Raw genomic sequence first — 25,041 nt, 5'->3', positions numbered from 1 at the left:
GGTTTAATCGTGCTGTATGTTTCCTTAGAGTGCTTGGAGGTCAGGAGTCTGAAACAGGTTTCACTGGGCTAGAGTCAGGGTGCCAGTGGGGTGGCAGCCTTAGGAATTATCGTTTTTTAGGGTGCTCTTGCAGATTACCAGGCCCGCTGAGTTGGATGAAGCCATCTTTGGAAGGCATTATCCCAATTACCATACCACTTGGTATGTGATCCTTGGAGCTTAGAGTTTGGATATGGGAAAAGGGTGCCTGGAAGTTTGCTGAACTCAGGAGGTGCCGCCTTACCTTTACACCAGCATTTCCAATACAAATGGGAGCCCTAATCCAGAAATGGAACGTGAGGGTAGGGTCTAGATCCAAACCAGTCTCCAAATCTGAAACTGAGAGGAGCCCCAAATTCTCTTTTCGGTGGATGCAACCCTCAAAGACAAGGTGATATGCCACCGACCTCTGCTAGGGATTGGTAACTGGCCTTGCAAGGTCAAGAGAGTCCCATCAACTTATTTGGCTTAGTTAGTCATGTGTTTCTTTAAACATGGACTCTGGCTCTTTGCAGGGTGTATTCCTGTTCTCCTTACCCCCCCTCCTTGTCCTGCCCTATCTCTACTTGCCTGGTCTCTAGGCAAACCCTATACCATTGAGCAACTCCATAGCTCCTTATTTGAAAACCTGAGGCAATGTGGAAGTATATGCAGGTAAGCCTCAACAGGTTGCTATTGGCTGAGGTCTTGGGACAAGCCAGCCCTTTAGGCAGGCTGAGCTCAGCTGTTGTCAGATTCAGTGAGGCAGCAGCAGGAGGCCCCCTGGATGCTACTTCCCGATTCTAGTGAAGGCCAGTGTGCCTGTAAAGCAGTCTCCAGCAGACACTGGCTTTGCTTCTGTGTCCTTCATGTGAGTCAGGGGCTTGACCCAGGCCACACTGGTGAAGCGGCCCTTATTTGAAATGCAGGATGGAAGTGTCTCAAGTCCCTCTGTGCATTTCAGAATACTGGCACACTTTAACCAGTTGAACATGCCTAATCTGAAACTCCAAAATCCACACTGCTCCCAGATCTGAGATGCTGCGATTTGTCGTGTCGGTGTTAAAGTTTCAGATTTCTGAACATTTTGGAAGAGAGATGCTCAACGGGTCCTTAGTCTCAAGAGAGCAGACTCACCCCAAACTGTCACACTGTGTTCCTTCAGGAGCGGCTCTGAAGTTGGGGAGCAAGATAGCTAAGACTTCAGAAAGGCTGTGCTGTTATCTCTGGCCTGGGATTTTAGGGTCCTTCTCTGAGCTTTTGCGTGTCCTTCTAGCTGACAAGAGTGATCTGAGCAGGCGCTCTAGGAGGGGGTCGGTCACATCGTGGTTCTGATCTACAGGAACAGAAAACAGGCCTCCTTTACCTCACTCTCTCTTTTCTTCCAGGTTATCAATGTCACTGGCATTTCAGTGGGGCACGGCCTATCTTCCGCGTGTGACACCCTCATCTCCCAGGTAAATGGAAGTGATCACCTTCTCAGTGACTCCAGACATCTTTGGTGCAGATGGAGAAACTCACTACAAGAGGGAGAGTTGTGCACACACCCAGATGAGGAATCAGAGCAGCAAACCCTGCCACCCTTTGCCGGCTGCAGACTCCGGTTTTCACAGCTGTCTTTGAAGTGTGGCTAGGGTTCTTTCAGCCCTAGCCAAAGTCTTGTTCTGCATGACTGCCATTGATCAAACAGGGGACCTCCTATAACTTTCCTGTGCTATGGATCTGTAACAGAGTCTGCATCAGGGCTGTCGGGAGGGCTTGCCCAAGCGCAGGTCGCTGGGCCCCACCCAGGGCTGTGGGTGCATGTTCAGCATCCTCCAGGAGGGTGGTATTCGGCTTGCATATGATGCTCTTTGACTGTGATGGGTTACATCTGGATAGATCTATCCTAAATAGAAAATACCCTAAGATAAAAATGCATTGAATCTCTCTCACCTAGTGGACATCCCAACTCAGCAGCATGGAACACATCTTGGTTTCCTCCCCACCCCCCGTGATCCGTAACTGAGTGGGAGCAGAGGCTCCTGTGGTGCCCAGCACTGGATGACAGGACCACACCCCATATCACTAGCCTGGGGAAGGATCTAAAATCCAACTTCAAGGTTGGTTTCCACCATGTGTGCATTTCTTTTGCACCAGCCTGGAGTTGAAAAGTTAAAGCCAGTCCATCTTAAGCATAGGGCAGTCCCGTTGGTGTGTGTTCCCCTCTAGAGCTGGCCTGAAGTCCCCACATAGATGTTACTGGACAGAAAGCTGAGAGACACCGGCACCCTTTGGCTTCTGTAAGTTGGTAGGAGCCAGTGCCCCACACTGCTGACCCTTGGCCCAGTCCCTGCTTTTAGGTCTGGAGTCAGGCCCAAGAATCTGCATTTCTAACAAGCTTCCAGGTGATGCAAAACCTGACAGCATTCTAGAACCGAATGGGTCCTTTGACACATCATTGCTACGTGGGTCCCGAGTAGTATGTTTTTGTCATGCTGGGCAGTGCAGCAAGCCCAACTCTCAATCAGCCACAAGCTCTTTCCCTAGAGAGAATGGCCAAGCCACCTGCTTTCTTATGAGGCATGACCTTTGAGGGACAGCTGGGGTGTGCCTGTCTAATGGGTTTGTTTGCCTGTGCTCCCCAGACATTCGGGAGCCAGAACTTGAAGCACGTGGGGGTTATCCTGCAGAGGGGGATCCTCATCCTGCTCCTCTGCTGCTTCCCTTGCTGGGCCCTCTTCATCAACACTGAGCACATTCTGCTGCTCTTCAGGCAGGACCCAGAGGTATCCAGGTAAGGCAAGGCTGGGGGCAGGGCATCCCTCTCTGTAGAAAGATCATCCATACTCAGGGGTGACAGAGGCCAGGGAATCACACAAAGATGAGCTTAACCTGGGCATGGCTGCTCCTTCTCAGGCACTGATACCTTCTATATCTGCCTTGAGAGACCTGGATTCCTCTCATTACTGGCTTCCAGGGTTGAGAGTTTGGAATGGAATTGCATTGACAAAGAACTTCCCATTGGGATCGCAGTCTGTGGCTTGTTAATGCTTAGTGATTCCTGGCCCCGGTTGGTATTAAAATCACCTTGGTACTTCAGATACTTCTCTAGGCCTCTAGTCCCCACACCCCCAGGTTATTAACTGGTACAGGTGAGGCCCGGAGCATCAGTAACTTTCAAATCTTCTATGCGTGAGCTGCCATGTTTAAGACCCACTGGCTTAACTGATTAAGACCTTTGAAAAGCACTTGCCCCATGCCAGTATTTGACAATAGCTGAAGACGTGCCTGGATATCACATTGGGTAGAGGGGCTTGGGAACCAGGAAGGCCGAGAGACAGCTTGTGGTGCCCTGGGCGACTCCCACAGCCGGGACTGTCCAGGGGCACTGTGAGGCTCAAAATCCCTGTCCTAGATCTTTAGATAGGAAGAAGCAGGAAGGCGAGCCAGAATGCCAGGATGACAGATTTTGTACAGTTTTCCATTTGCTCCGACAGCCGAAGTCCATTTGTTTAGGAAGAACCAAGAATGCGCCAGCAGTGTTGAGTGTTTCATTCCGCCCCTTCCCGGGAGAGTGGCCTCTGTCATCATTGTCACTCTTTTCTATTGTACAGGCTCACCCAGACCTATGTTATGATCTTCATCCCAGCGCTTCCAGTGAGTCTGCAAGGGGTCAGAGACTCCATTCCTGGGTCCTTGGGTAAAAAGTGACAGAGATGTCACGAGCTCAGTCTAACATAATTCTCACATGTGACATCGGCTCATCACAGAAGCATGCTTTTAATTATGTCCCTTAAGGACACACCAGCATTTTTGTCTCCCAAAGAACAAAGGAAACTCTAGGATGGGGGTCATTGCCTTGACTTCTTGTTCCTGGCGTACCCTTGGAGCATCCAGCAGAAGAGTCCAGAATGTTTCTTTAAGGGGTAAAGTCTTGTCCATTCCAGATCCCTCAAGAGCATCCCTTTGACCTTTAGACGGTTGTCTGTTAATGTTTATAGCAAGTTGTAGCTGGTCAATGAACTGTCAAAGCTAAGTTTATTTAATTGGGTAGAGGGGCTGGATGTTTGCTGGGACTGCCAGACTGGGGGCCCAAACAGCAGAAACTGATTTCCTCACAGTCTGAAGGCTGGAAGTCCAAGATCCCGGTGAGGGCCTCAGTGGTTTCCCTGTGGCCACTATCCTTGGTCAAAGGTGTCTCTTTTTGTTCCCACATAACATGGTCATCTCTTCTTATAAACATACTAATCGGGGCTGTTGAGATGGCTCTGTGGTTAAGAGCACTGGCTGCTCTTCCAGAGGACCAGGCTTCAATTCCCAGCACCCACAACTGTCTGTAACTCCAGTTCCAGGGGATCTGACACCTTCATACAGACACACATGCAGGCAAAACACCAATGCAAGTGAAATAAGAATAAATAAATCATTAAACATGTTATAAACGCACTAATCCTATTGGATTAAAGCCCACCCCAGGGCCCTCATTTTGATTTAATCCCCCTCTAAATCCAGTTGCATACGGGGATAGGGCTTCTGGGGATGAATTTGAAGGACTCAGTCTGCCGTAATGGCAGCCACTCGCCCTCAGAATTGGCATTGTACTTCTTAGTTCATCATAAAATGTTTTATTTTACTTTTAATCTTTATATTGTGGGGCATGGAGCCCAGGGCCTTGCGTGTTAAGTGAGTACTCTAGCCCTGAGCTGTACCCTCAGCTCTATCCCGTAAAACCACTTAAATGTGACATGTTTTCCTTATCCCACCAAATAAGTCGAGTGCTTGGCTGTACTAGGACGCCAGTGTACACCCCAGCAGACAGAACCTCCTTGGCACTCCCAGCCAGGGAGCGAGGGCGTACCTCTTCTGTGGCTGGGACAAAATACCGAACAGAAGCAACTTAGAACAGGACTTACTTTTAGCTCATAGTCCCATGATGGTGTGGTTGGCTCCTCTTAGTGACCCCAGGAGCCCACGGACGCTTGCTTATAGCTCAATGCCACCCGCCTCTCCCTACAGGAAGCAGGAGATCAGGTCTGTAGTGGGGCCAGGCAGAACCCATGACCCTGTATTTCCCAAACATTCCACAACTTCCTCAAAATAGCCTGACTACCCGAGGACCACATGCTTAAACACACGAACCCTCAGGAGACGTTCCATGTTCCACCCAGGGCAGGCACTGTTTGGATTATGTTCATTCACACGGAAGGTGTGTGAAGCCGCCAGACTACAGACACTGGTCGCCCCAGGTCTGGATGAGGCTTTGTGGCATGGAGGGCAGCCAGGGTGGCTGTGGGACAAGCTGTATGGCACCCAGATCTCTGATGTACGGTCAGGCTGCAGAACTAACCCTGCCCTCTTGTTCTCTCGCAGGCAGCCTTCCTTTATACGATACAAGTTAAATACTTGCTCAACCAGGTAATGCGGACTACCCTCTTTCCTTTGGGGAGGGGGTGATAGAATCAGGGAGGCCAGGGTGGAGGGAACGGGCCTGCTGAGAGTCACTGAAAGCTACCTTCAGGCCTGTGAACACAGGGCTTTGATGTGGAGAGGTTTCTTAAGTGACATCAAGGAGTGACTGAAGCATTATTCTTGGCTCTGAAAATTTATGTCCAGTTCCTACTTGGAAATATTGCCATTGGCAATGCTAAGGTTAGCATCTCTGTGTTCTTTGGCTCTTTACTGGTACAGGCCTGTCTGCTCTCTGTAAAGGGCTGAGGGTCACAGAGGCTTGGCTGGGTCTAGGGAGTCCACACCTCTTCTCGGTTTGTGTGAAGGCTCCTACTCTCTGGGGCAGAGGGTGTCAAAGCTCAAATTGTATTGATAACAGAGAACAGTCAAGACTCTTCATACATGGCTAACAGCAAAGGCCAAAGGCCCTGGGAACGGTGGCCCTGATTTGGTGGGAGTGGATTTATGAGGACAGTGTGTGTTATGGGGCTGTGGACTTCCTTCTAGAAAAATCCAGGTAAAGGAGGCAGGCTTCCTCTAGCATGTGTAATAGGGAGGCATGGATGGGAGGTAGAAAGGGGCAGGGAAGTTTCCCACTTACTGGATACTTTATTAATGTTAGATTTATGTACTTGAACTAGTTGAACATGGGTGATAGAAACAGCATTTCTAATTGGTCTCTAAGCTGTCTCTTCTCTGTCTAGACCCTTGTAGGTACCAGGTAGAATCCTCTGTATGTCACAGTGGCTCCTGCCTGTCTTTCTGTCTCCCAGTGGTGTGGTGAGCTTTTATCTCATGGATGGAGAGTGTGAACATGACACTTTCCAATAGCTGAGGCTGGGGAAAGTAGAGAACTGTAGCTGAGAGGGCTGGGGGAGATGTCCTGAGTTAGGGTGGACTAGTGTAGCTCTAGGATCTGGAGGGAAGTGTTCCCAGACAGCAGGTGCCATGCACCAGTCACTAGGCAGGAGAGCTGGGTGTGGTCAGGCTGCTACAGTCGAGAAGATAGTGCACAATGGCTTACCAGGAGCAGGCTGGCTGGTCTGCTGAGCATCGTGTTGTGTCTCCTGGGGCTTGGGTTGGTAGAAAACAAACTAATTTGTGGCGCAGAGATAAGGATTACGAAAATGGTGGGCTGACAATGGCCTAAGAAGAAGAAAGAATTGCCCCGAAGGAGCAGGACCCATGGTGATCGGTGGACTCTGGAGACTGGGCAGTGGGCTCTGGGAGGGCCAGGAGTGTTCTAGCCCAAGCATACTGGAAGAGGGCAGAACCCTTGACTCTGCATTTTCCAAACATTCCCCAGCGCAGAGGAAAGACAGGGAATACAGACCTGCAGCAGAGGAGGGGGAGGAACTGGGCAGGGAAGGGCACAGGGCTGGACCTCCCTTGGCCCTCCTTGAGAAGGGCACCTGCCTCCTCCGTGTCCCCAGCTGTCATGTATATCCCCATCTGACCATTTTGCTGGCTGCCGGGAGGCAATGGGGAGCGTGCTGCACACGTGACTTCACCTTGGCCTGCAGCCTCCTCCCCGCTTTATTCAGTTGGCGCCTCTGTTCTTTCTCCCTCTACTGTCCATTATCGACCCTTGTCCCTGGGGCTTTTCTTTCATTTTCCTGTTTGATCAGTCACCTAGTCCTGTGGGTCTCTCTTTCTGATGAAAATTATTAGTGTGTGTGTGTGTGTGTGTGTGTGTGTGTGTGTGTGTGTGTGTGCGCGCGCGCATACCACAGCATGCCCCAGTGGAGGTCAGAGGCCCCAGAGGAGGTCAGAGGTGGAGTCAGCTTTCTGCCTCCACTGTATGGGTCCTGGGATTGAGCTAGGTCATTAGACAAGGCAGCAAGTGCCTCTACCTAATACATCATCGTTTGCAGTTACCTAGTGGGCTCCTGAATTCACTTCTCGTCACTTCAGTAGAATCTTGTTTACCAGCCTCCTTGCTCTCTGATTACTGGTGTCTTAGTTAGGGCTTCTATTGCTGTGAAGAGACACCATGACCATGGCAACTCTTTTATTTATTTATTTATTTATTTATTTATTTATTTATTTATTATTTTATTTTACAATACCATTCAGTTCTACATATCAGCCATGGGTTCCCCTATTCTCCCCCCTCCCACCCCCTCCCCTTACCCCCATCCCACCCCCCATCCCCACCTCCTCCAGGGCAAATCCTCCCCCGAGGACTGTGATCAACCTGGTAGACTCAGTCCAGGCAGGTCCAGTCCCCTCCTCCCAGACTGAGCCAAGTGTCCCTGCATAAGCTCCAGGTTTCAAACAGCCAACTCATGCAATGAGCACATGACTTGGTCCCACTGCCTAGTTGCCTCCCAAACTGATCAAGCCAATCAACTGTCTCACCTATTCAGAGGGCCTGATACAGCTGGGGGCCCCTCACATGGCAACTCTTATAAAGGAAAATATTTAGTTGGGACTGGCTTACAGTTCAGAGGTGCAGTCCATTATCATCATGGTGGGAAGCATGGCGGCATTCAGGCAGACATGGTGCTGGAGCAGGAGCTGAGAGTTCCACATCCAGACCAGCAGGCAGCAGAAAGCGACAGTGACACCCTGGCTAGGCTTGAGCATCTGAGACCTCAAAGCCCACCCCAGAGCGACACACCCACTCCAACAAGGCCACACCTAACAGTGCCACTCCCTATGGACCTATGGGGGCTGTTTTTATTCAAACCACCACACCTGGTCCCCTCAAAATGCAGGCTGGCTGCTTTTCCACACCAGAGATGTGAATCTGACTACAGACTCCCTTACTTGGAACTCAGCAGGGGCTCACACGGAGCTCACTTGAGCTGTCCGTCACACTTTAGTCCTGCTCCTGTCTGCCGGAGGCCACCAGAGACAAAGCTGCAGTTGCGTTTTGTTCCTTGATGCACCGAGGGTCCAGGGGTGTCTGGGGTGTCTGACCAGACAAGGAGGGGATGTGAGGGCGAGTGTCTGGAGAAGCAGCCAGGTGTGGTGGACTGCAGGCCTGCCTGTGATCTTAGCATTCAGGAGACAGAGGCAGAGCGGTTATGAGTTCAAATGCAACCTGGGCTATCTAGTGAGGCCCTGCCTTGTAAAATCAGTTTACGGATGGTCATGACCAGGTGACATTTAAAGGAAGTCTTTAAGAGCAAAGTCCTTCGTGAGGGGCAGTGCAAGGGTCTCTCCGTCTGGAGACTGCAAAGCTGAGGTGTAGAGGTAGATGCGTGCAGATCGCTGCATTGAGGACCTCACGTGGCATTCGGCATCTGGATCAGACATCAAAACTGCTTAAATTTCTTTATTTTTTTCATAGTGCTGGCATGGAAGCCAGGGCCTTGGTCGTAGTAGGCAAGCATCATTATGAACTGAGCTATACCCCCGACCCAAGTGATGCTGATCTTCTAGGCAAAAGGAGAGTGTTTTTGTCTTCCCAAAGCAAAATTTTAAATGGCCTCTGATTCTCATATCAGCATTTCTCAGTGAGAAAGCAGCATTCAAAGAAGGTGGGGCTGGGAGGGTGGAGGTAATGCCACCATGGAGAAGAAGAGAAATGCTGTCTAGCTCCCGCTGCAGCCGCAGCTTCTGTTCTTACCCTCCTGATGCACGTGAGGCAGGCTGTGATGTCCTCGGTCCAATGTAATTTTATGATCACACCCTAAACGTTACTTAAATTTGCTACTTGAATTATTTTTCTTGCAGTACTGGCAGCATAGCCCAGGGCCTTGCAGATGCTGGGCGAGTGCTCTACCAAGGAGGGAGGCCCCACTTCCTCCAAGTCTTTTAGGATTGTTTGTTTTGTTTTCTATTCAAAGACAAGGTGTTCTAGTTTCTCTCTGTTGCTGTGAAAACGCTCACCCCAACCAAACTGGAGGAGTAAAGGGATTGTCTGGCTTATAAGCCCTGAACACAGTTGATCATTGCGGGAAGTTGGAGTGGAAGTCAGAGCAGCGGAGCCATGGAGGGGTGCTGCTCATTGGCTTGCTTGCTCCCCATGGCTCGCTCAGCCTGCTTTCTTATACAAGCCAGAACCACCTGGCCACAGGTGGTGCCACCCACAGTGGGCTGAGCCCTCCCACATCAGCCATCAGCACAGACACGCCCATAGGCCAATGCAATGGAGCAATACTTCGACTGAGTTCCTTCCCAGGTGACTTTAGTTTGTGTAAGTTGAAAAAAAAAAATTAACCAGAACCCAGGGTCTCCCTATCTCGTTCAGGATGACTTTGAACTCAAGATCTGCCTGCCACCACCTTCCCAATGCTGTCACCACAGGTCCCAGCTCTCCTAAGCCTGCACACATGTCTGTGTACCACTTGTCTGCCTGGTGCCAGTGGGAGCAGAAGAGGGCATTGGGTCCCCTGACACAGGAGTTACAGATGGTTATGAGCTGCCATGTGGGTCCTGGGATTTGAACCTGTGTCTCTGGAAGAGCGGCCCATGCTTTTAATTGCTGGGCCATCTCTTCAGCCCCTCCCCTTGGCTTTAATGTAAGGCATAAAGTAGGGAGGACATTTTTTTCCCCCTGCTCCTGCTTCTCAGAGCTGGTTATGAAGGAATCCAGTCTCCATTTCAGGAAGAAACACAGTTTTACAAGCCTTTTGGTCCAGCTTCTGAATTTGAGTTTTGGTGGAGAAAGCAGAGTCTATCGCCAATGGCTTGCCAATGCCGCCTTGCCTTCCGCTCTGCTAATTCCTGCCTCTCTTGCACACAGCAGGGAGAGTCTCTGTTTTTCTTCCCCTCCCTGCTGCCTTCTCACCTCCTACCCCTTGGAGGCCAGAGCTCTCTCTTTACTCACTGCAAAGAGGAGGACCCAGAGGGGAGGGGAGAGCGGGAAGGTGAGAGGCATGCCCAGCTGACTGCTCCTGTTATGCCCAAGTCCCCTGGTGCTTCAGCAAGGAAAGCCATGTGTGTGTCTCTTCGTTCCAGGGCATTGTTCTGCCTCAGATCGTGACGGGCATCGCAGCCAACCTGATCAATGCCCTGGCCAACTATGTGTTTCTCCATCAGCTGCATCTTGGGGTGATGTGAGTCCAGCTTCCTTTTGGGCAAGGGGGGCTGCATTAGCCTTTTCCAGGGGAAAGAGGGCAGTTTAGCTGGTGTGGGTGTGGCCTTCTTATGCCCTTTGGAAAGTGCTGTTGGAGCGAAGGGGATGCTGCCCTACATAGAAGTAATCTCAGGGTCTGTGGTGGAGGAGGGTACAGTGAGGGAGGGGCACATGACTCCCCAACGCACCGAGCCAGGGAAGAGAGGATGGAGCACAGTGTCCACCCACACCTGCTGGTCTTCCCAGGGGTTCAGCAATGGCCAACACCATCTCCCAGTATGCCCTGGCCATCCTCCTGTTCCTCTACATCCTCTGGAGAAAACTACATCAAGCCACCTGGGGAGGTAAAGACGACGTTTTGATTGGGCCGTGGCTTTTGTCTGAAGGTTAGACACGTTGGAAACCCATCTGTTGTACCTGCAGGGTGGTCCTGGGAGTGTCTGCAGGACTGGGCCTCCTTCCTGCAACTGGCTGTGCCCAGCATGCTCATGCTGTGCATCGAGTGGTGGGCCTATGAGATCGGCAGCTTCCTGAGCGGTGTGTATGCAGGCTGGTGGGAACCGGCTGGTGGGAACAGTCTGCCTGGGGCAAGGCATCAGTTGCCCGTCTTTACCAGGTATCCTTGGCATGGTGGAGTTGGGAGCCCAGTCCATCACCTATGAATTGGCTATCATTGTATACATGGTAAGTGTTCAACACCCTGTCGTGTGGCTGTGGTAAAGGTGTCCTGTTTTCTATCCTGAGAGTCCTACAGTGGCACACTGTATGAGATGGTTCCTAGACATAAAGTGCCCCTGTGAGCAGGGACTGGTGATATGGACATGTGATTACAGTTACTCCGTGGGTGAAGCAGGGAACTCCTAAGCTCAAAGCTGGACTTTGCTAAGGAGGAAGATAATTTCTCCAAGTAAAAAATAAAAACGGTGGGAATATCTCAGTGGTGGAATGTTTGCCTAGTACTCACAAGGTCCTGAGTTCCAGCCCTGTCCCCCTCCCTCAGAGAGTCAACTTGGAGCCTGGACAGGCCCTTTATGCTTGGTATGGTCAGGTCTCCCCGTAAGCTAAAGGGGATAGGGTGGGCAGAAACCCCAAACAATCTGCTAATTCAGTCTCTGGTCCTAAAGTAGTTGACTCTGTTTCCACACTGTCAGAATCTTTTTTCTTTGTCCCCAAGCAATGCCCTGGGGATGGAGTGGTATGGAATGGAGTTCTGGTCACCAAGGTCAGCTCCATGCTGGTTCCATATCTCAACACACTGTGCCCGACATGTATGTTTATCTCCTGGAGACTCAGAAGAATGGAAACAGGGACTTGGACAGCTATGTGCACACCACATTCACAGAGGCATTACTGCCTGTAGTTAAGGGGTGCTGTGTAGCTAAAGTTTTCCTGGTTCTCTTCAGCTTCTGTGGCCCTGCAGCCAGCCACTTGGACCCAAGTAAACGCACAGAGACTTGTATTACTTATAAACTGTATGGCCGCGGTAGGCTTCTTGCTATCTAGTACTTATATCTTAAATTAACCCATTTCTATTAATCTATAAGTTGCCACATAGCTTGTGGCTTACCGGTACTTTACAGCTTGTTTCTCATGGTTGTGGTGGCTGGCAGCATCTCCTGACTCAGCCTTCCACTTCCCAGAATTCTCCTCTCTGTTCATCCTGCCTGTACTATACCTCCTGCCTGGCTACTGGCCAATCAGCGTTTTATTTATCAATCCATCAGAGCGACGCATTCACAGCACACAGAAAGACATCCCCAGCAGTGCTGCCCGAGTGTCTGACCGACAGTGGAGGGATGGGTGGACCCAGTGTGTGCATGCTCACCCTTAAGAGTGAAGGAGATTCTGACATGCTAGAAAATACGTTGTTAGAGGCTTCTCTGTCACGGTGTGTTACAGAAAGCGTCAACCTGAAATTCTGAAGGGCTCCTTCCACAGCATGCACCTCTCAGACGGAAAGCTAAAGGAGGGAGGAGGGTACCATGCTGTAGTAGCGAATGCCCAGCATCCTCGAGGCTCATCCCCAGCACTGTGCAAATAAAAAAATTTTTTTTTAAGCAGAAAGAAAGGGGCATTTATAGTTTGGAGAAGGACTCAGCCGGCTAGCATTCTACCCTCCATTGTTTATATTTAAAATATACAGGGCATACACACTTCTTTGGTTTTTTTTTTTTCCCCTGGCAGTGCTGGAGATCCAAGCATGCTAGGTCAATGCTCTACCTCTATTCCTTCAGGGTATATATTTTTATTTTTGCTGCCTATGGAAGATATTTTTAAATCCGTACTTCATGTTTTTATATTTTGCTTATATCTCATATTTTAGAAATCTTAGTTAAGTACATTTATTTATCAATGCTTGAAGTCCATGAGCTCATTATATCTAAGCCAGTCTTCCACTGCCCAATATTTAGTCTATATTATTTTAATAAGATCAACAGCACCTCAGGATATCTCCTAGGACAAATATCTTTATGTGATTTCCTTATTTTTTCTCCTGTCTGGATAAAACAAAACAAACAAAACAAATAAACAAACAAACAAAAGATAAATGCTTACACTGCTGAGCATGATGATGCACGCCTTTAATCCCAGCACTCGGAAGGCAGAGGCAGGCGGGTCTCTGTGAATTTCAGGACAGCCAGGGCTATTACACAGAGAAATCCTGGCTGGAAAAAATAAAATAAAAAGAGAAATGCTTACAGGTCTCTATATATGCTTTTCGCATAGCTTGTCCTCTGTTCTCTACAGGCACATAAAAGCACAGGCACACTCTCCCCAGTTCAAAGAAGGCTGTGTACCTTCTCTATGGATGCACCAGTGCCTTACAGCGCCGCATTTCCAGGTTCCCTGGCTGTCTGCCATTGCTTGTTCTAATGATGTTCTCTGTAACTTTCCCCTCTGGCGTAAAGGAGACACGTCCTGTTAATGTCCTTTAATCATTAATATCCTTTAATTGGGAGCAGGGCCGTGGCCTTTCTGCGCCTCTCTTGACCGAGGCATTTCCCCTCAGTGTTATAGCTGTTTCGTCTTAATAACTAAGTCCAGATTCTCCCCTTAAGGCAGGGATTCTGTAAGAAATGATGTCGTGTCCTTCTCAGGACATCATACCAGGAGACACATCATATGGGCATTAACCAGGGGTGTGTGGTCAAATGGTTGCTGACAACTCTCTCCATGTCGCATTCCTGTCTTTCCTCTCCTGTGAAGAAATTGTTGGAAAATCTGCTTGTCACTATAGTGACAACCTTGAAGATGGGAATCCAATCTCCCTTTTCTTCTATGTTCCTTATTCGGTGGATTAGATTTTCTTTATCCCTCACCATAGATAACCCAACCCATAAGGCAACATTCATGCTCAAATAAGTGATTACTCTTTTAAAAGTTATTATTAGTGACTCAAGTGGTAAATGCATAGATAATTCATGGAAAATCTTTATTGGATATTCACTACGCGTGAGATACCATCTAAGCAGCTGGCCATATGAGCTCTGTAAAATCTCCGTTTCTAGAACCTTTGTACAGATAGAACAAAACATCAGAGGTTAAGCAATTGGCTTAGTGTCCCATGGGTAATAAGTACAGACATGTTAGGATGTGAATCCAGGCAGTCTGGCTGAAGAACCCCTACCTTGTTACAAGGCAATGCCCCTTCCTGGTATTTCTTCAGGAACATTTCTGCTTTGCAAATGGAATCTCTCCGTCTTTCATAACAGACACTAGAGTGGACTCTGGTCAGCCCATCCTGCATACTGTTCCCCTATATTCCAGAGGCCAAAGGTGATTGGATGGGATCCTCCCTCCCATGGCAGAGGCTGGAAACCCTGCAGAGGAGCCTAACTTATTTTGAGAATCCTAACTTGGAGATACAGGTTCTTTATTAGCCTAGGGCTTCTAGCTGGGCCAAAAAGAAGTTGCGAGAGTCTCCAGAGCCCATAGGATCCATTTTGCCAGTGAGGTATGAAGCAGAGGCTGTTCTGTCCGTGGTGTCTCAAGCACAGTTTTCTTGTGTCTTCTTTCATTTTAGATCCCTGCAGGCTTCAGCGTGGCTGCCAACGTCCGGGTGGGAAATGCGTTGGGTGCCGGAAACATTGAACAGGCCAAGAAGTCCTCAGCAGTTTCCTTGATAATCACAGGTGCTTATACCTCACAGCCCAAGGCTCCCGGTGCACGCAGGCTGTGCATGGGGTAACGGGCCTCCCCACTTTCTGTGACCTCCCTCTTCACTGCCGTTTCTTCTCTGCTTTACCTCCAGAGCTCTTTGCTGTGACCTTCTGTGCCCTGCTGCTAGGCTGTAAGGATCTTGTGGGCTACATTTTCACCACCGACCGGTGAGTGCTGGGGTTTTCTTAACATGTGGGGTCTGTGATGAAGAAATAGATTAGGTGGATATATCATGACAGGTGGCTCCCTGGAGTAGCTTCATCTTGGCGAGGTGTTCCGAGTCATTTGCAAGATCAGAAACCTCACTGATTTACTTGAGAAGATCCTGATTACTGAGATAGAGAAACCAATTTGTAATCTGAATCTCAAGTTAGTGGGAATTGGTGGTGACAGTATGATTTCAATGGACATGATAGTTACGAATTTTTAAAAAAAATGCTTTAAATTACATTTAGTGTGTGTGTGTGTGTGTGTGTGTGTGTGAGGGTGATAGATAGATGGATGGATGGATGGATGGATAGACAGACAGACAGACAGACAGACAGATAGAAGTCAGAGGACAACTTGCAGGAGACAATTTTCTCCTTCTACCATATGGATTCTAAGGACTGAACTGAGGTCATCAGGCTTTCGACATCTTGTGAACCCCCATGTATTTTTTCTTTTTTTAAAGCTTTCCACACCACTGCTTGCATTTGGTTGTTTAGTGGTAGAATTCTCCCCTGCCACATTTACCACAGTTCCTATTCCCCTAATTTAAAAAAGAATGCTTGAAAATCTGAAAGCATTTAAGCACCAACATACCATAAATAAGGAATACTTTTGTCAGTTCAGGACTAACAATATGAAATGGGATAAAACAACTTAAAATAGATCGATACTATCCAAGCACTGGTACAGCTCTGAGAAGTGATGTAGCTCAGAGTTCCTAAAAGCTTTAAGATGCCAAGAGCTGCCCCTGGTCCAGCAAGGATCAGGTCTGAGCCATGTTACAGCTCTGCACACCTCCAGAGCAGTAGCTCTATGGGGTGCTGAGTGGTCTTGACATGTAGGGGTTCAAAACTGTTGTGGGAACAATGAGGTCCTTATCTGAAGTGTGGAGTGGAGTCTTGGAGGCTGAGGCAAGAACAAGTCCCCTCTGCCTACAGTTGCAGATGGAGTCCTGGAGGCTAGCTCACCTGAGCTCCTGCCAAGGAGGCCTCTGTCTCAGGTGAGTCTGTCCCAGTGAATCCTGAAGGCAGTTGTCTCTTCCTCCTCCACTGATTTCCAAAGGCCCCTGTACTCAGAAGCCCAAATGTGTAGAGCACTGGCTGTAACTGGTTGAATGTTGGTATGAAAACAGGGTCAACAGGGCTGGAGAGATGGCTCAGCAGTTAAGAGCACTGGCTGCCCTTCCAGGTCTCCTGAGTTCAATTCCCAGCAACCACATGGTGATTCACAACCATCTATAATGAGATCTGGCGCCCTCTTCTGGTCTGCAGGCGTATATGCAGATAGGACACTGTATACACAATAAATAAATAAATCTAAGAAAAAGGAAAAAAGGAAGAAAAAAGAAAATAGGGTCAACAATAGGAATTATTGAAGAGGAATGGTCAAACCTGGAGATGTGGGGAAGAACCCTGAGCCCACCAAAAGGTGCTGGAGTTCGCAATCAGGTGGGCAGGTCTGTCTCCATGGATACTTGTTAAAATAGTCCAACCACTTCTGGAGTTCCCTGAAGGATCCCTGACAATTCCCTTCTCATTCAGCCTGAATTCTTCTTCTGCAGCTGCTGCTGCACCTGTGATCAGCAGTTAGATTTCAGGCTCGAGCCTGCTGGCTGCCAGAAGACTGCCAAGTGGCTGCTAGAAAGCCCAGGGATGGGGGCATGTACCCCTGACAGTGTGAAACAGAAATGAATTTTGCATACAGACTTAAGTCTCCTCCTCAGGATGGTTCATAATGTCTATGCAAATATTCCAACATCTGAATATACCTGAGGTCTAAAGCACTTTGGTCCTGGGCAATCCATCGGGATGCTCAGCCTAGTGATGAGTCAGTCACCTTGATGTCTCAGATCTGCCAAACTGCCTGGTTTTTACAGTTTTAGAATATATTTGTCACACAGTTAAAGATCTCATCAGTGAGCTGTTTTGGGACTGGCACTGAATTGATGGCTGAAGAGACAAATCCATCCTGTGCTCGGCAGGGTTTTTGTCTTCTTCAGGAAGGCTAGCTCGGATGTTCTGATCGTATAGAAATCTCACAGAGACCCTTCATATTTGGGATACCTTTATCATTCATCACAAATTGCCAACTGGCTCTTCCTCCGTGGATTCAAAAAGCTATTGGAATAGATTCAGCTGCCTCAGTTTCCTCCTCACTGGCTTCCCCTTTGTCTTTGGATGGTAGGCTGACATTTTCTCAGCCTCAGCTATTATTCCACAGATTACTCCCTTCAGGGTGGATGAGGAAGGCAACCATAAATAGCTCTCTGTTTTTCTTTCTCAAAAGACGGACAAGGGGGTTGGGCCAGGCTCAGAGGTATGGGAGACTTCTTGTGCCTTCCACCATATGAATTCTGTGAAGGGGTGGTGTACTGTGGATTTCAGGCTGGAGTGGGCCTAGTGTCCCAGGTTGGCCTGGAGACCTTGCAGCAGCAACATGGCCAAACAGAAGCTGGCACTGTACTGTCCGCTCAGGGGCTTTGAGAGCAGAGAAGCCGAAGCTGTCCGCCCCCGCCCCTCCCCCCCCCCCAGCGAGCCGTCCCCTCCCCACCCAGGAATCCAGGGTGTAGAAGCCTCTGCAGAAAGAACAGAAACCATCCTCCAAGCTGCTGGAGGAGAGAGCTACTGTACACTTGGGCCAATGTGGGGTCATCCTGGGGATACTCTTTAAAACCGCATTCAGCCAGATCAGTTTCAAGAACTCGGGTTAGGCCCCGCCCCCTGCTGGAGGAGGGGGCGGAGGAAGCCATCAAGAAGTTCCAGGAGATGTGCAAAAGAGAGACCCTGGTGCAGGCCCCCAAGAAAGAGCAAAGCCTTGAGAACCAAGTGAGAGGAAACCTGAGAACGTCATATTCCCGCGGTTCTCGAAGTCCGCCCTGCAGACCACTCTCAAGGCCAAGCAGCTTAGCTAGAGAAGAGTGAGTGAGGTCCAGTGCGGTTCTGTGACCCTCTCCAGAAGGGCAAACAATCCAGCAGTGGCTATTCCCAATGACAGGAGTTTAAAGTTATAGAGTCCCCTTTCCTAGGGTCCCTGTATCCTTTCTTCTGCTCCCAGGACCCCATTTTGGTACCCCAGGCTATGGTTCACCATGCTCAAATCTTCAGTCCGGGTCACTGCTCTGAGCTCTCCCACACCTTCAAACTGAGGCTCCTGCCCTGCCCAGAGATGGGGCCGGGGGTTGGGTGGGGGATAGAGCTTGGGTGCGTTCAGCCAGCAGGCTGATCAGGTTCTTCACTTACTGAAGAGTGACTGGAAGCACAAGGGTGAGTCCTGGGAGGGTGGGAGGAGATGATTGGCAGGAAGCCGAAGTTCAATGATGCTCTTGATTTTGATCCTGTATCACTTATCACTTCGTTCTTAAATAAAGAAACCCGAAACATAGTTTTTTGTTGGAGAGATGGCTCAGCAGTTAAGAGCACTGGCTGCTCTTCCGGAGGCCTTGGGTTCAATTCCCAGCACCCACATAGCAGCTCACAAACCGTCTGTACTCCAGTTCCAGGGAATCTTATGTCTTCTTTTGGCCTCCAAGGGCACACCAGGTACACATGTGGTACACAGACATATGTGCAGGCAACACCCATGCACATAAAATAATAATGAACAATTAAAAATACATTTAATTATTATATTTTCATATATGTACATACTATACTTTGACCATACTCAGCTCCCACTCCCCTATACATTTAATCATTTAGAGCATATTCTTTCTACTTATAAAAAGTTTGCTGTAGCACACTGCACGCCCTGCGATCCCCTCAGTGGCTCTGTGACATGTGTGTACCATGTCCCTCAATCCCAGCATTTTCTCTCATGCTGGATTTCATTTTATGTTATTTTGTTTATCAGGCCCTAGGAACAGCAGACTGCAATAGACAGACAGGACAGATTCATATCCCCCCAACCCCCAGTAGCAGACTAAACGATCTAGATTTATGTGGCCTCATTCTGTGATGTTCACATAGCAATGAAATTGGATAATAAGACGTTTCTCAGAATGTATCCCTGTCATTCTGTGTGCATGACCAACCCTTGGGCAGAATGAATGAAACAGATAAATCCTACTTCAGCTAATCACCGTGAAGAGAACACAAAGAGATGATGGGTAAACCTAATTCATCTGCTGGTGGGATACAGCCCAGGCTCTATTCCCCTCCCATCTCCCCTCCCTCTGCCCCCATCCCCAGCCAAGGATGTGGTCCAAGTGGTAGTTCTGTAACTCTCACAGAAGGGCATTTTAAAACAAGTGTCTCATTTCTCACAAGGAAATCATTTTATTTATATCTTCAGTCTTCTCTAGGGTAAATTTTGTAACAGGTAGGCAAGCAGGCAGGTGTGCACGTGTGTGCGCATACACACACACACACACACACACACACACACACACACACACAAAATCATTTAAAAAAAATCCCGAGATTAGTTCTCACAATCTCTTTTTGTAAGGAAAATTAAAACCTAGAAGAACAAAGGCAGGCATAGTCTTACATGCCCTCAATTCCCCCACTCAGGATACTGAGGCAGGAGGATAACAGGCTTGAGGTCAGCCTGGGCTACATAGTGAGGCTCTGTGACAATAAACAGGACAAAATAAGGACAACAAAAACCACAGAAGAAGAAGGAGGAGGAGGAGGAGGAGGAGGAGGAGGAGGAGGAGGAGGAGGAGGAGGAGGAGGAGGAGGAGGAGAAGAAGAAGAAGAAGAAGAAGAAGAAGAAGAAGAAGAAGAAGAAGAAGAAGAAGAAGAAGAAGAAGAAGAAATTCTCTAGAATAATAGTGGACCAAAATTTACCCTAGAAAAGACTGAAGATTTAAAGAAAGTGGTTTCCTTTCTAGAAGGGAAATTTGTCTTAAACCCCTCCCCCAAATCACTGATTCCAGAAGATTCCAAGGGAGAAAGTTTTCAAATCACTAAAATATAGGTAATTCTAATGATGTTTAATCTTCCAAAGTACAGAAAAGGAAACTCTGCATTTCTTGTGAAGCAAATGTGTCCACACAGCACCCAAATCTGACAGTTTGCACACACACACAAAGAAAACCAGGCTATTCCCAGTCACCAAAACCGATTAAAAAAACCCAAAATAGGGCTGGAGACACAGCTCAGTGCTTCATAAACTGGTAGCCCTGGTTTGACCCCTGGTGCTGCAAAAATGAGTGACTTATCTGTTTAAAAATCCAAGGTAAGGGCCTGGGTGTGTGACTCAGTGGGAGAGCACGTCTTTAGTGTGCGCATAGAAGGCCTTGCGTCAGGTCTATGCGTCCTCACTCCCCCGACCCCTAAAATAGGAAAAAAATTAAAACTCAAGATGAAATTTTAGAAGACAGGACTGAGCAGCACCACATTGCAAGTACATTTCAGTGAACTAGAAGAGAGGATGTCATCTACAGGCAGAAAAAGCCAGAGCAGGCTTAGAGTCATAAGGAAGGAGGCCCGTGTGCCGCGCAAGGGGAGTCTCCTCGTATCCATTTGTATTTGCTTCTACTTCCATGAGCGTTAGACCAACACAAGAGTGGTAAGAATTGGCATCTGTGGAGACAGGGCAGTCATGGTGTGGCCCGAGAGGCAGTGGTCATCGGACTTGTTTGCATATACTTCTCATCCAAAGCTTTATTTTAACAAACAACTGTATTCCTGTGCTGGTTTGAGGGAGGAAAGAGACCATCCAGTCCCATGCTGCATTCTTTATTCATTCACTCAGCAAATATCCACTGCCAGACAGGTTTTTTTTTTTTTTTTTTTTTTTTTTTTTTTTTTTGTTGTTGTTGTTTTGTTTTAGTTTTTTTCTAATCAGTGCTTCACCTGGTAGCATTTTTCACTTTCCCTTTGCCTGTAGGCATTAAAATATGAATCTGTAGCATTAAGGGTAGAGCCCACTAAGTAGGGTAGAAGTGAGAACCCTGGAATACTCTTACCAAGCTTGGTTGACTGGGAAGAACATGTATTGTTTGATGGTGCCAGGACCAAACCCAGGGACTCATGCATGCTAGGCAGATGCTCTGCCACTGAGCCGCACTCTGTCCTGACAGCACGTGCATGCTTGCTCTGTAATGCATCACTCAGACAGCTCTGGAGATGTGCATCCAAGATCTGCCTCAGGGATTGGGTTAAATGGAGAGTGGCAAGTGCGATCTAAGCTTTGGTTTTGGTGGGTAGATGGGTACTAAATCATTCTGTTGGTTTTAATTGACTAAATGGATTGCATGGGTTTTCTTTTTCCCCTAAAAGCTATCACCTATATTAGAAAATTGGTTTCTGATGTGTGTCACACAGTGGTAGACTTGGTCCCACTTGGGTTGCTGTGAATACATCAGGGCAGCTGGACAAAGAGCCCAGGCCTTGTTGAGCGAGGGTGCACATGGGGCCTCCTCTCCTGGGATCCATGCCCTTCAATTCTTTCCCTTTTTTATGCCTGTGGATGTTTGCCTGTGTCTGGTGCCACATGCATGTCTGGTGCCCATGGAAGCCAGAAGGGGCTCTTGGACCTGCTGGAACTGGAGTCAAAGTGGGTTATAAGGCTGTCATGTGGGAGCTGGGAATAGAACCTGGATCCTCTGCGAAAACAAGTGCTCTTAACCACTGAGCCATCTTTCTGGCCCTTTCTTCCTCACTAATTACCATGTGCTCTGTTTTCCCGACAGAGACATCGTGGCCTTGGTGGCTCAAGTGGTCCCCATTTATGCTGTGTCCCACCTCTTTGAAAGTCTTGCTGTGAGTATTGAGCCTGATTTCCTCCCCACGCTTCCATGGCCTGCGTAAGCCATTTCCTCGGATTATGCTGAATTTCAAGTGGGAAGAGAGGCTGCAGTGGTCTAGAGAGGCTACTGTTGATTGTTATCATGGCCACTTCTGCAAAGCATTATTAGAGTCATGTTCAAGTCTGAGGACCACAGAGAGGCTTTCTATGCTGGGGAGGCGGGGCCTTTAGAAGCACCAGCTGTGTTCGTACTGATGGATGTCACCTGCCCACAGTGTACCTGTGGTGGTGTTCTGAGGGGCACTGGAAACCAGAAGGTTGGAGCCATCGTTAACGCCATCGGGTATTATGTGATTGGCCTCCCCATCGGGATTGCGCTGATGTTCGCAGCCAAGCTGGGAGTGATAGGTAAGCCTAACTGTGGGAAGACAGGCCAGCTGTCCACAGGCCCAGGGGATGATGTCCAAGCGCAGGGGAACTTCACTCCTCTGCCCCGACTTTCCTCACACCCCTGTACCTTGTCAGAGAATGAGTGGGCAGGCAGTGGGTGAAACGTGACTGTGGACCCAGAGCTGCCTGGTCACCCTCCTCTTGCCCACGGGTCAGCTGTGGGTATGGTAAAGAGTCCTTCCTAGTCTCCTCATTCTGACTCAGCTAGTCCTTAGTCCAGGACTTGATGGCCAGGACCTCTGAAGCACTGGGAAACATGTTGTATGCAGACCTTGTCCTGTTCCTTGAACAAGGGTCCACAGTACTGTGAGGCCCCTAGCATGACACCTCAGTACCAAGGCCTTCTCCTGGTGTATCGAGGAGTTTGAGGTGATGTGGGGAAGCCCTGGACACCAGACTTCCCAGAACAGTACCCTGTGTACTCAGCACGGAGCAGGGGTGGCGGTGGGCTCCTTGTCCCCTTGTCACCCTCTGCAGCCTCTGCTCCCCACTTGTCACCATCCATGTCTCTCCTGTATCTCTGCAGAGGGACACATGGGAGGAATGTAGAGGGAAGGATGCTGGGGCGGATTCCTCTGCATGACCTTGCTGTGTTTGGAGCAAGGAGCTGAACCCACACGCTCTGAAATGATCAGAGTTCATTTTTTTTTTTTAAAGTAGGGAACTAGATAACTGTCCAGCTTTGGTTTCTAAAATAATAATCGAGAATGCATTGGCAATGAGTAAATGGTTATGTGAAAACCTAACTGTTGTCTTTGGGGTAAAGTAGTGACTGACTTAGGCATGATTTATTTGAGTCCATCAGCACATGGCGGGCTCGGAGGTGCTCAGGCGTCATCTGATAGCTGCCGAGGACTTCCAGTCCCACATATTTAAGTGTGTCACTCCTTTTTCTCAAGTTCAATAATATTTTAATTGAAAATATTGAAGCTCTTCACAGAAGGAGAGTGCCAGAGTTCCGTGGCCGTGAAGGCGCGGATGATGTTTGGCTGAGTTTCTGGCATTATTCGTGGCTTGGGTCTGCCCAGGACAAGGCCAAAGGAAACACTTTAGAGGAGTCTAGTTTTTTGAGTAGTATTTTTATTTAACACAACATTCCCAAAATATTATTATTGTAACATGCAATCAGTACAAAATACTAAGGAGATACTTTAGTCTCTTTTACATTTTTTAGTAATATTATTTTAATTGATAAACACAATTATGAACATTTATGGAGCACAAAGTGCTGTTTTGATGTATGCAGACAACGTGGACTATTCAAGGCCAAGGTAATTAGATTTTCCATCTCCTTGTGATGTTATCACTTTATATAGTAAATGATACATCTGAAATTTACTCTTTTTTAAAAAATACTTTTTTATATAACTTTGGCTAGGCTAGAACTCACTCTGTAGACGAGGCTGGCCTAGAACTCACAGAAAGCCACCTGCCTCTGCATCCTGAGTGCAGGGATTCAAGGCATGCACCAACACGTCCAATTATGTCCAACCTTGTTCTGTTGTTTTCTTCTCTTATTTTTATTTTAGAAAGAGTCTTCTTATGTAGTCCAAGGAGGCCTTGAATGTGGGATCCTCCTGCTTAGCCTCCCAAGAGCTGGGATTATAGGTGTGTGTCCCCATGTCTGGCTGAGTTAAAATTTTAGAAAGGAATCTACTTTAAATATAGATACATCTATGTCCCAAGGTCTGTATTTGGCTCCTCTTACCTCAATTGACAAGGCCGATCTGCTGTGTGAAAAGTAGATTAGGGTATTCCTGGGGGAAATGGCAGGGGCCCTGGGGAGCTGAGGGTTGTGGGTGAGCATGTACTTGGTCCTTCCAATGGCCCCTTAGATACAAGTATATAGTACAGGTTGGTTTCACCTTTCATGTTGCCATCATTAGGGTGTGCAGTGTGTACACGGGGTTCCCAGAAGCACCTCAGAAGGCTACAGGCTCTCACATGCAGACTGACTAATCAGAATGGCTATCAATTTCCCACAGGGTTTTCAAACACACAAATTCCTGGCCCTGCCCAGAGGATAGGATTCTGGTAGTTACCCTGTATCTTTTAATAGGTATTATGACATTAGTGGAAATCAAGTTCCTAACTCAAATTACAGCTAGAGCTAGCTGGGTATTTCTGTTAAAAATCTTTGGAATGAGCTTGTAGTTTCTGTGTAGGAACTGGGAATTTGAAGGAGGGAGCCAGAGGCCTTTCTTACTCTATCCTGGGACTGACAGGTGGCCACTGACTTTACTCCTATGAAGATCAGACTGACCGATTCCTCCTGATAAGTGAGATTCAAGGGCAGTTGGCACCAAGGAGCAGAGCTGTAAACCTACCAAAGTAAAGATAAGCCTTTGAACTATGACTCAGAGTTTAGCCTTAGCCCTTCTATGGATCTGATCGGTTAGCAAAGTCGATGTATTTGGATCCTGTCAGGCAGGGGAATCGGCCCTCCCATTGGTGTCTTGGCAGAGAGTTGAAAGGCAAGCGGAGGAGTGGAGAGCATCATGGGGGATGAGGATGGCTCAGGTGTATCCTGATTGAAAGCAGCTGAAGAGACATGGCCTTGTGTGATTGGTCAAGGTTTAATACTTGAGTATGGTCTAGAGGAGGAGATTGTCAGTTGCTGGTTGCTGGTTACAGTCACTGTTTAGCTTCCTCGTGGTGGTAACCTGGCTCTCTGTGGGTGTAGTTTCTAGCAGATGGGCTTCCTGGGCTGTCATGAGGCAGAGGGGCTCCTTACACGGCCTGGTTCCTGCAGTAATGGGTTGGAGAGTTGGAGTCTCGTGTGCTGTGGTCAACGTGCATTTGTGTGCTCAGCCCTTCCTGACTGGCAGGACTTTGCTTCTGCTGTCCATTCACTGTGGACAAACCGCTCATCATCCGTAGTTCCTTATGCACCCCATGCAAGTTTATTAGATAGACTCACCAGGACATGGGGATCCACTCGGTGTGCTCTCCAGTCCTTCCCAAGTGTAACCAGCCCTGGAAGCAAAGCTTGTGCCCAAACAAAGTTAGGTTTGAAGGTTGAGCAGAAATCTCTGGGGGATTTTTAA

At 48.3% G+C, this 25,041-nt stretch overlaps 1 protein-coding gene across 2 annotated transcripts in view; it reads left to right on the top strand.

The window, feature by feature from the left end:
- The window catches only part of Slc47a1 (solute carrier family 47 member 1), a 39,114-nt gene that overhangs the window by 6,033 nt on the left and 8,040 nt on the right, over positions 1-25,041 (top strand). The window contains exons 3-14 of one of the 2 annotated variants that reach the window (XM_076542513.1): positions 1,407-1,475; positions 2,646-2,794; positions 3,615-3,672; positions 5,371-5,415; positions 10,360-10,457; positions 10,724-10,821; positions 10,901-11,014; positions 11,094-11,161; positions 14,502-14,610; positions 14,730-14,805; positions 21,489-21,558; positions 21,820-21,952. In XM_076542513.1, coding sequence (XP_076398628.1) covers positions 1,407-1,475; positions 2,646-2,794; positions 3,615-3,672; positions 5,371-5,415; positions 10,360-10,457; positions 10,724-10,821; positions 10,901-11,014; positions 11,094-11,161; positions 14,502-14,610; positions 14,730-14,805; positions 21,489-21,558; positions 21,820-21,952 — 1,087 coding nt within the window. The remainder of the gene's footprint in view (positions 1-1,406; positions 1,476-2,645; positions 2,795-3,614; positions 3,673-5,370; positions 5,416-10,359; positions 10,458-10,723; positions 10,822-10,900; positions 11,015-11,093; positions 11,162-14,501; positions 14,611-14,729; positions 14,806-21,488; positions 21,559-21,819; positions 21,953-25,041) is intronic. The other variant, XM_006973579.4, reaches the window with a different exon arrangement.

This window comes from Peromyscus maniculatus, chromosome 8, assembly GCF_049852395.1.
Source record: "Peromyscus maniculatus bairdii isolate BWxNUB_F1_BW_parent chromosome 8, HU_Pman_BW_mat_3.1, whole genome shotgun sequence".
In the NCBI taxonomy this organism is placed as follows: domain Eukaryota; kingdom Metazoa; phylum Chordata; class Mammalia; order Rodentia; family Cricetidae; genus Peromyscus; species Peromyscus maniculatus.
This window is presented reverse-complemented; position numbering and strand designations above follow the sequence as displayed.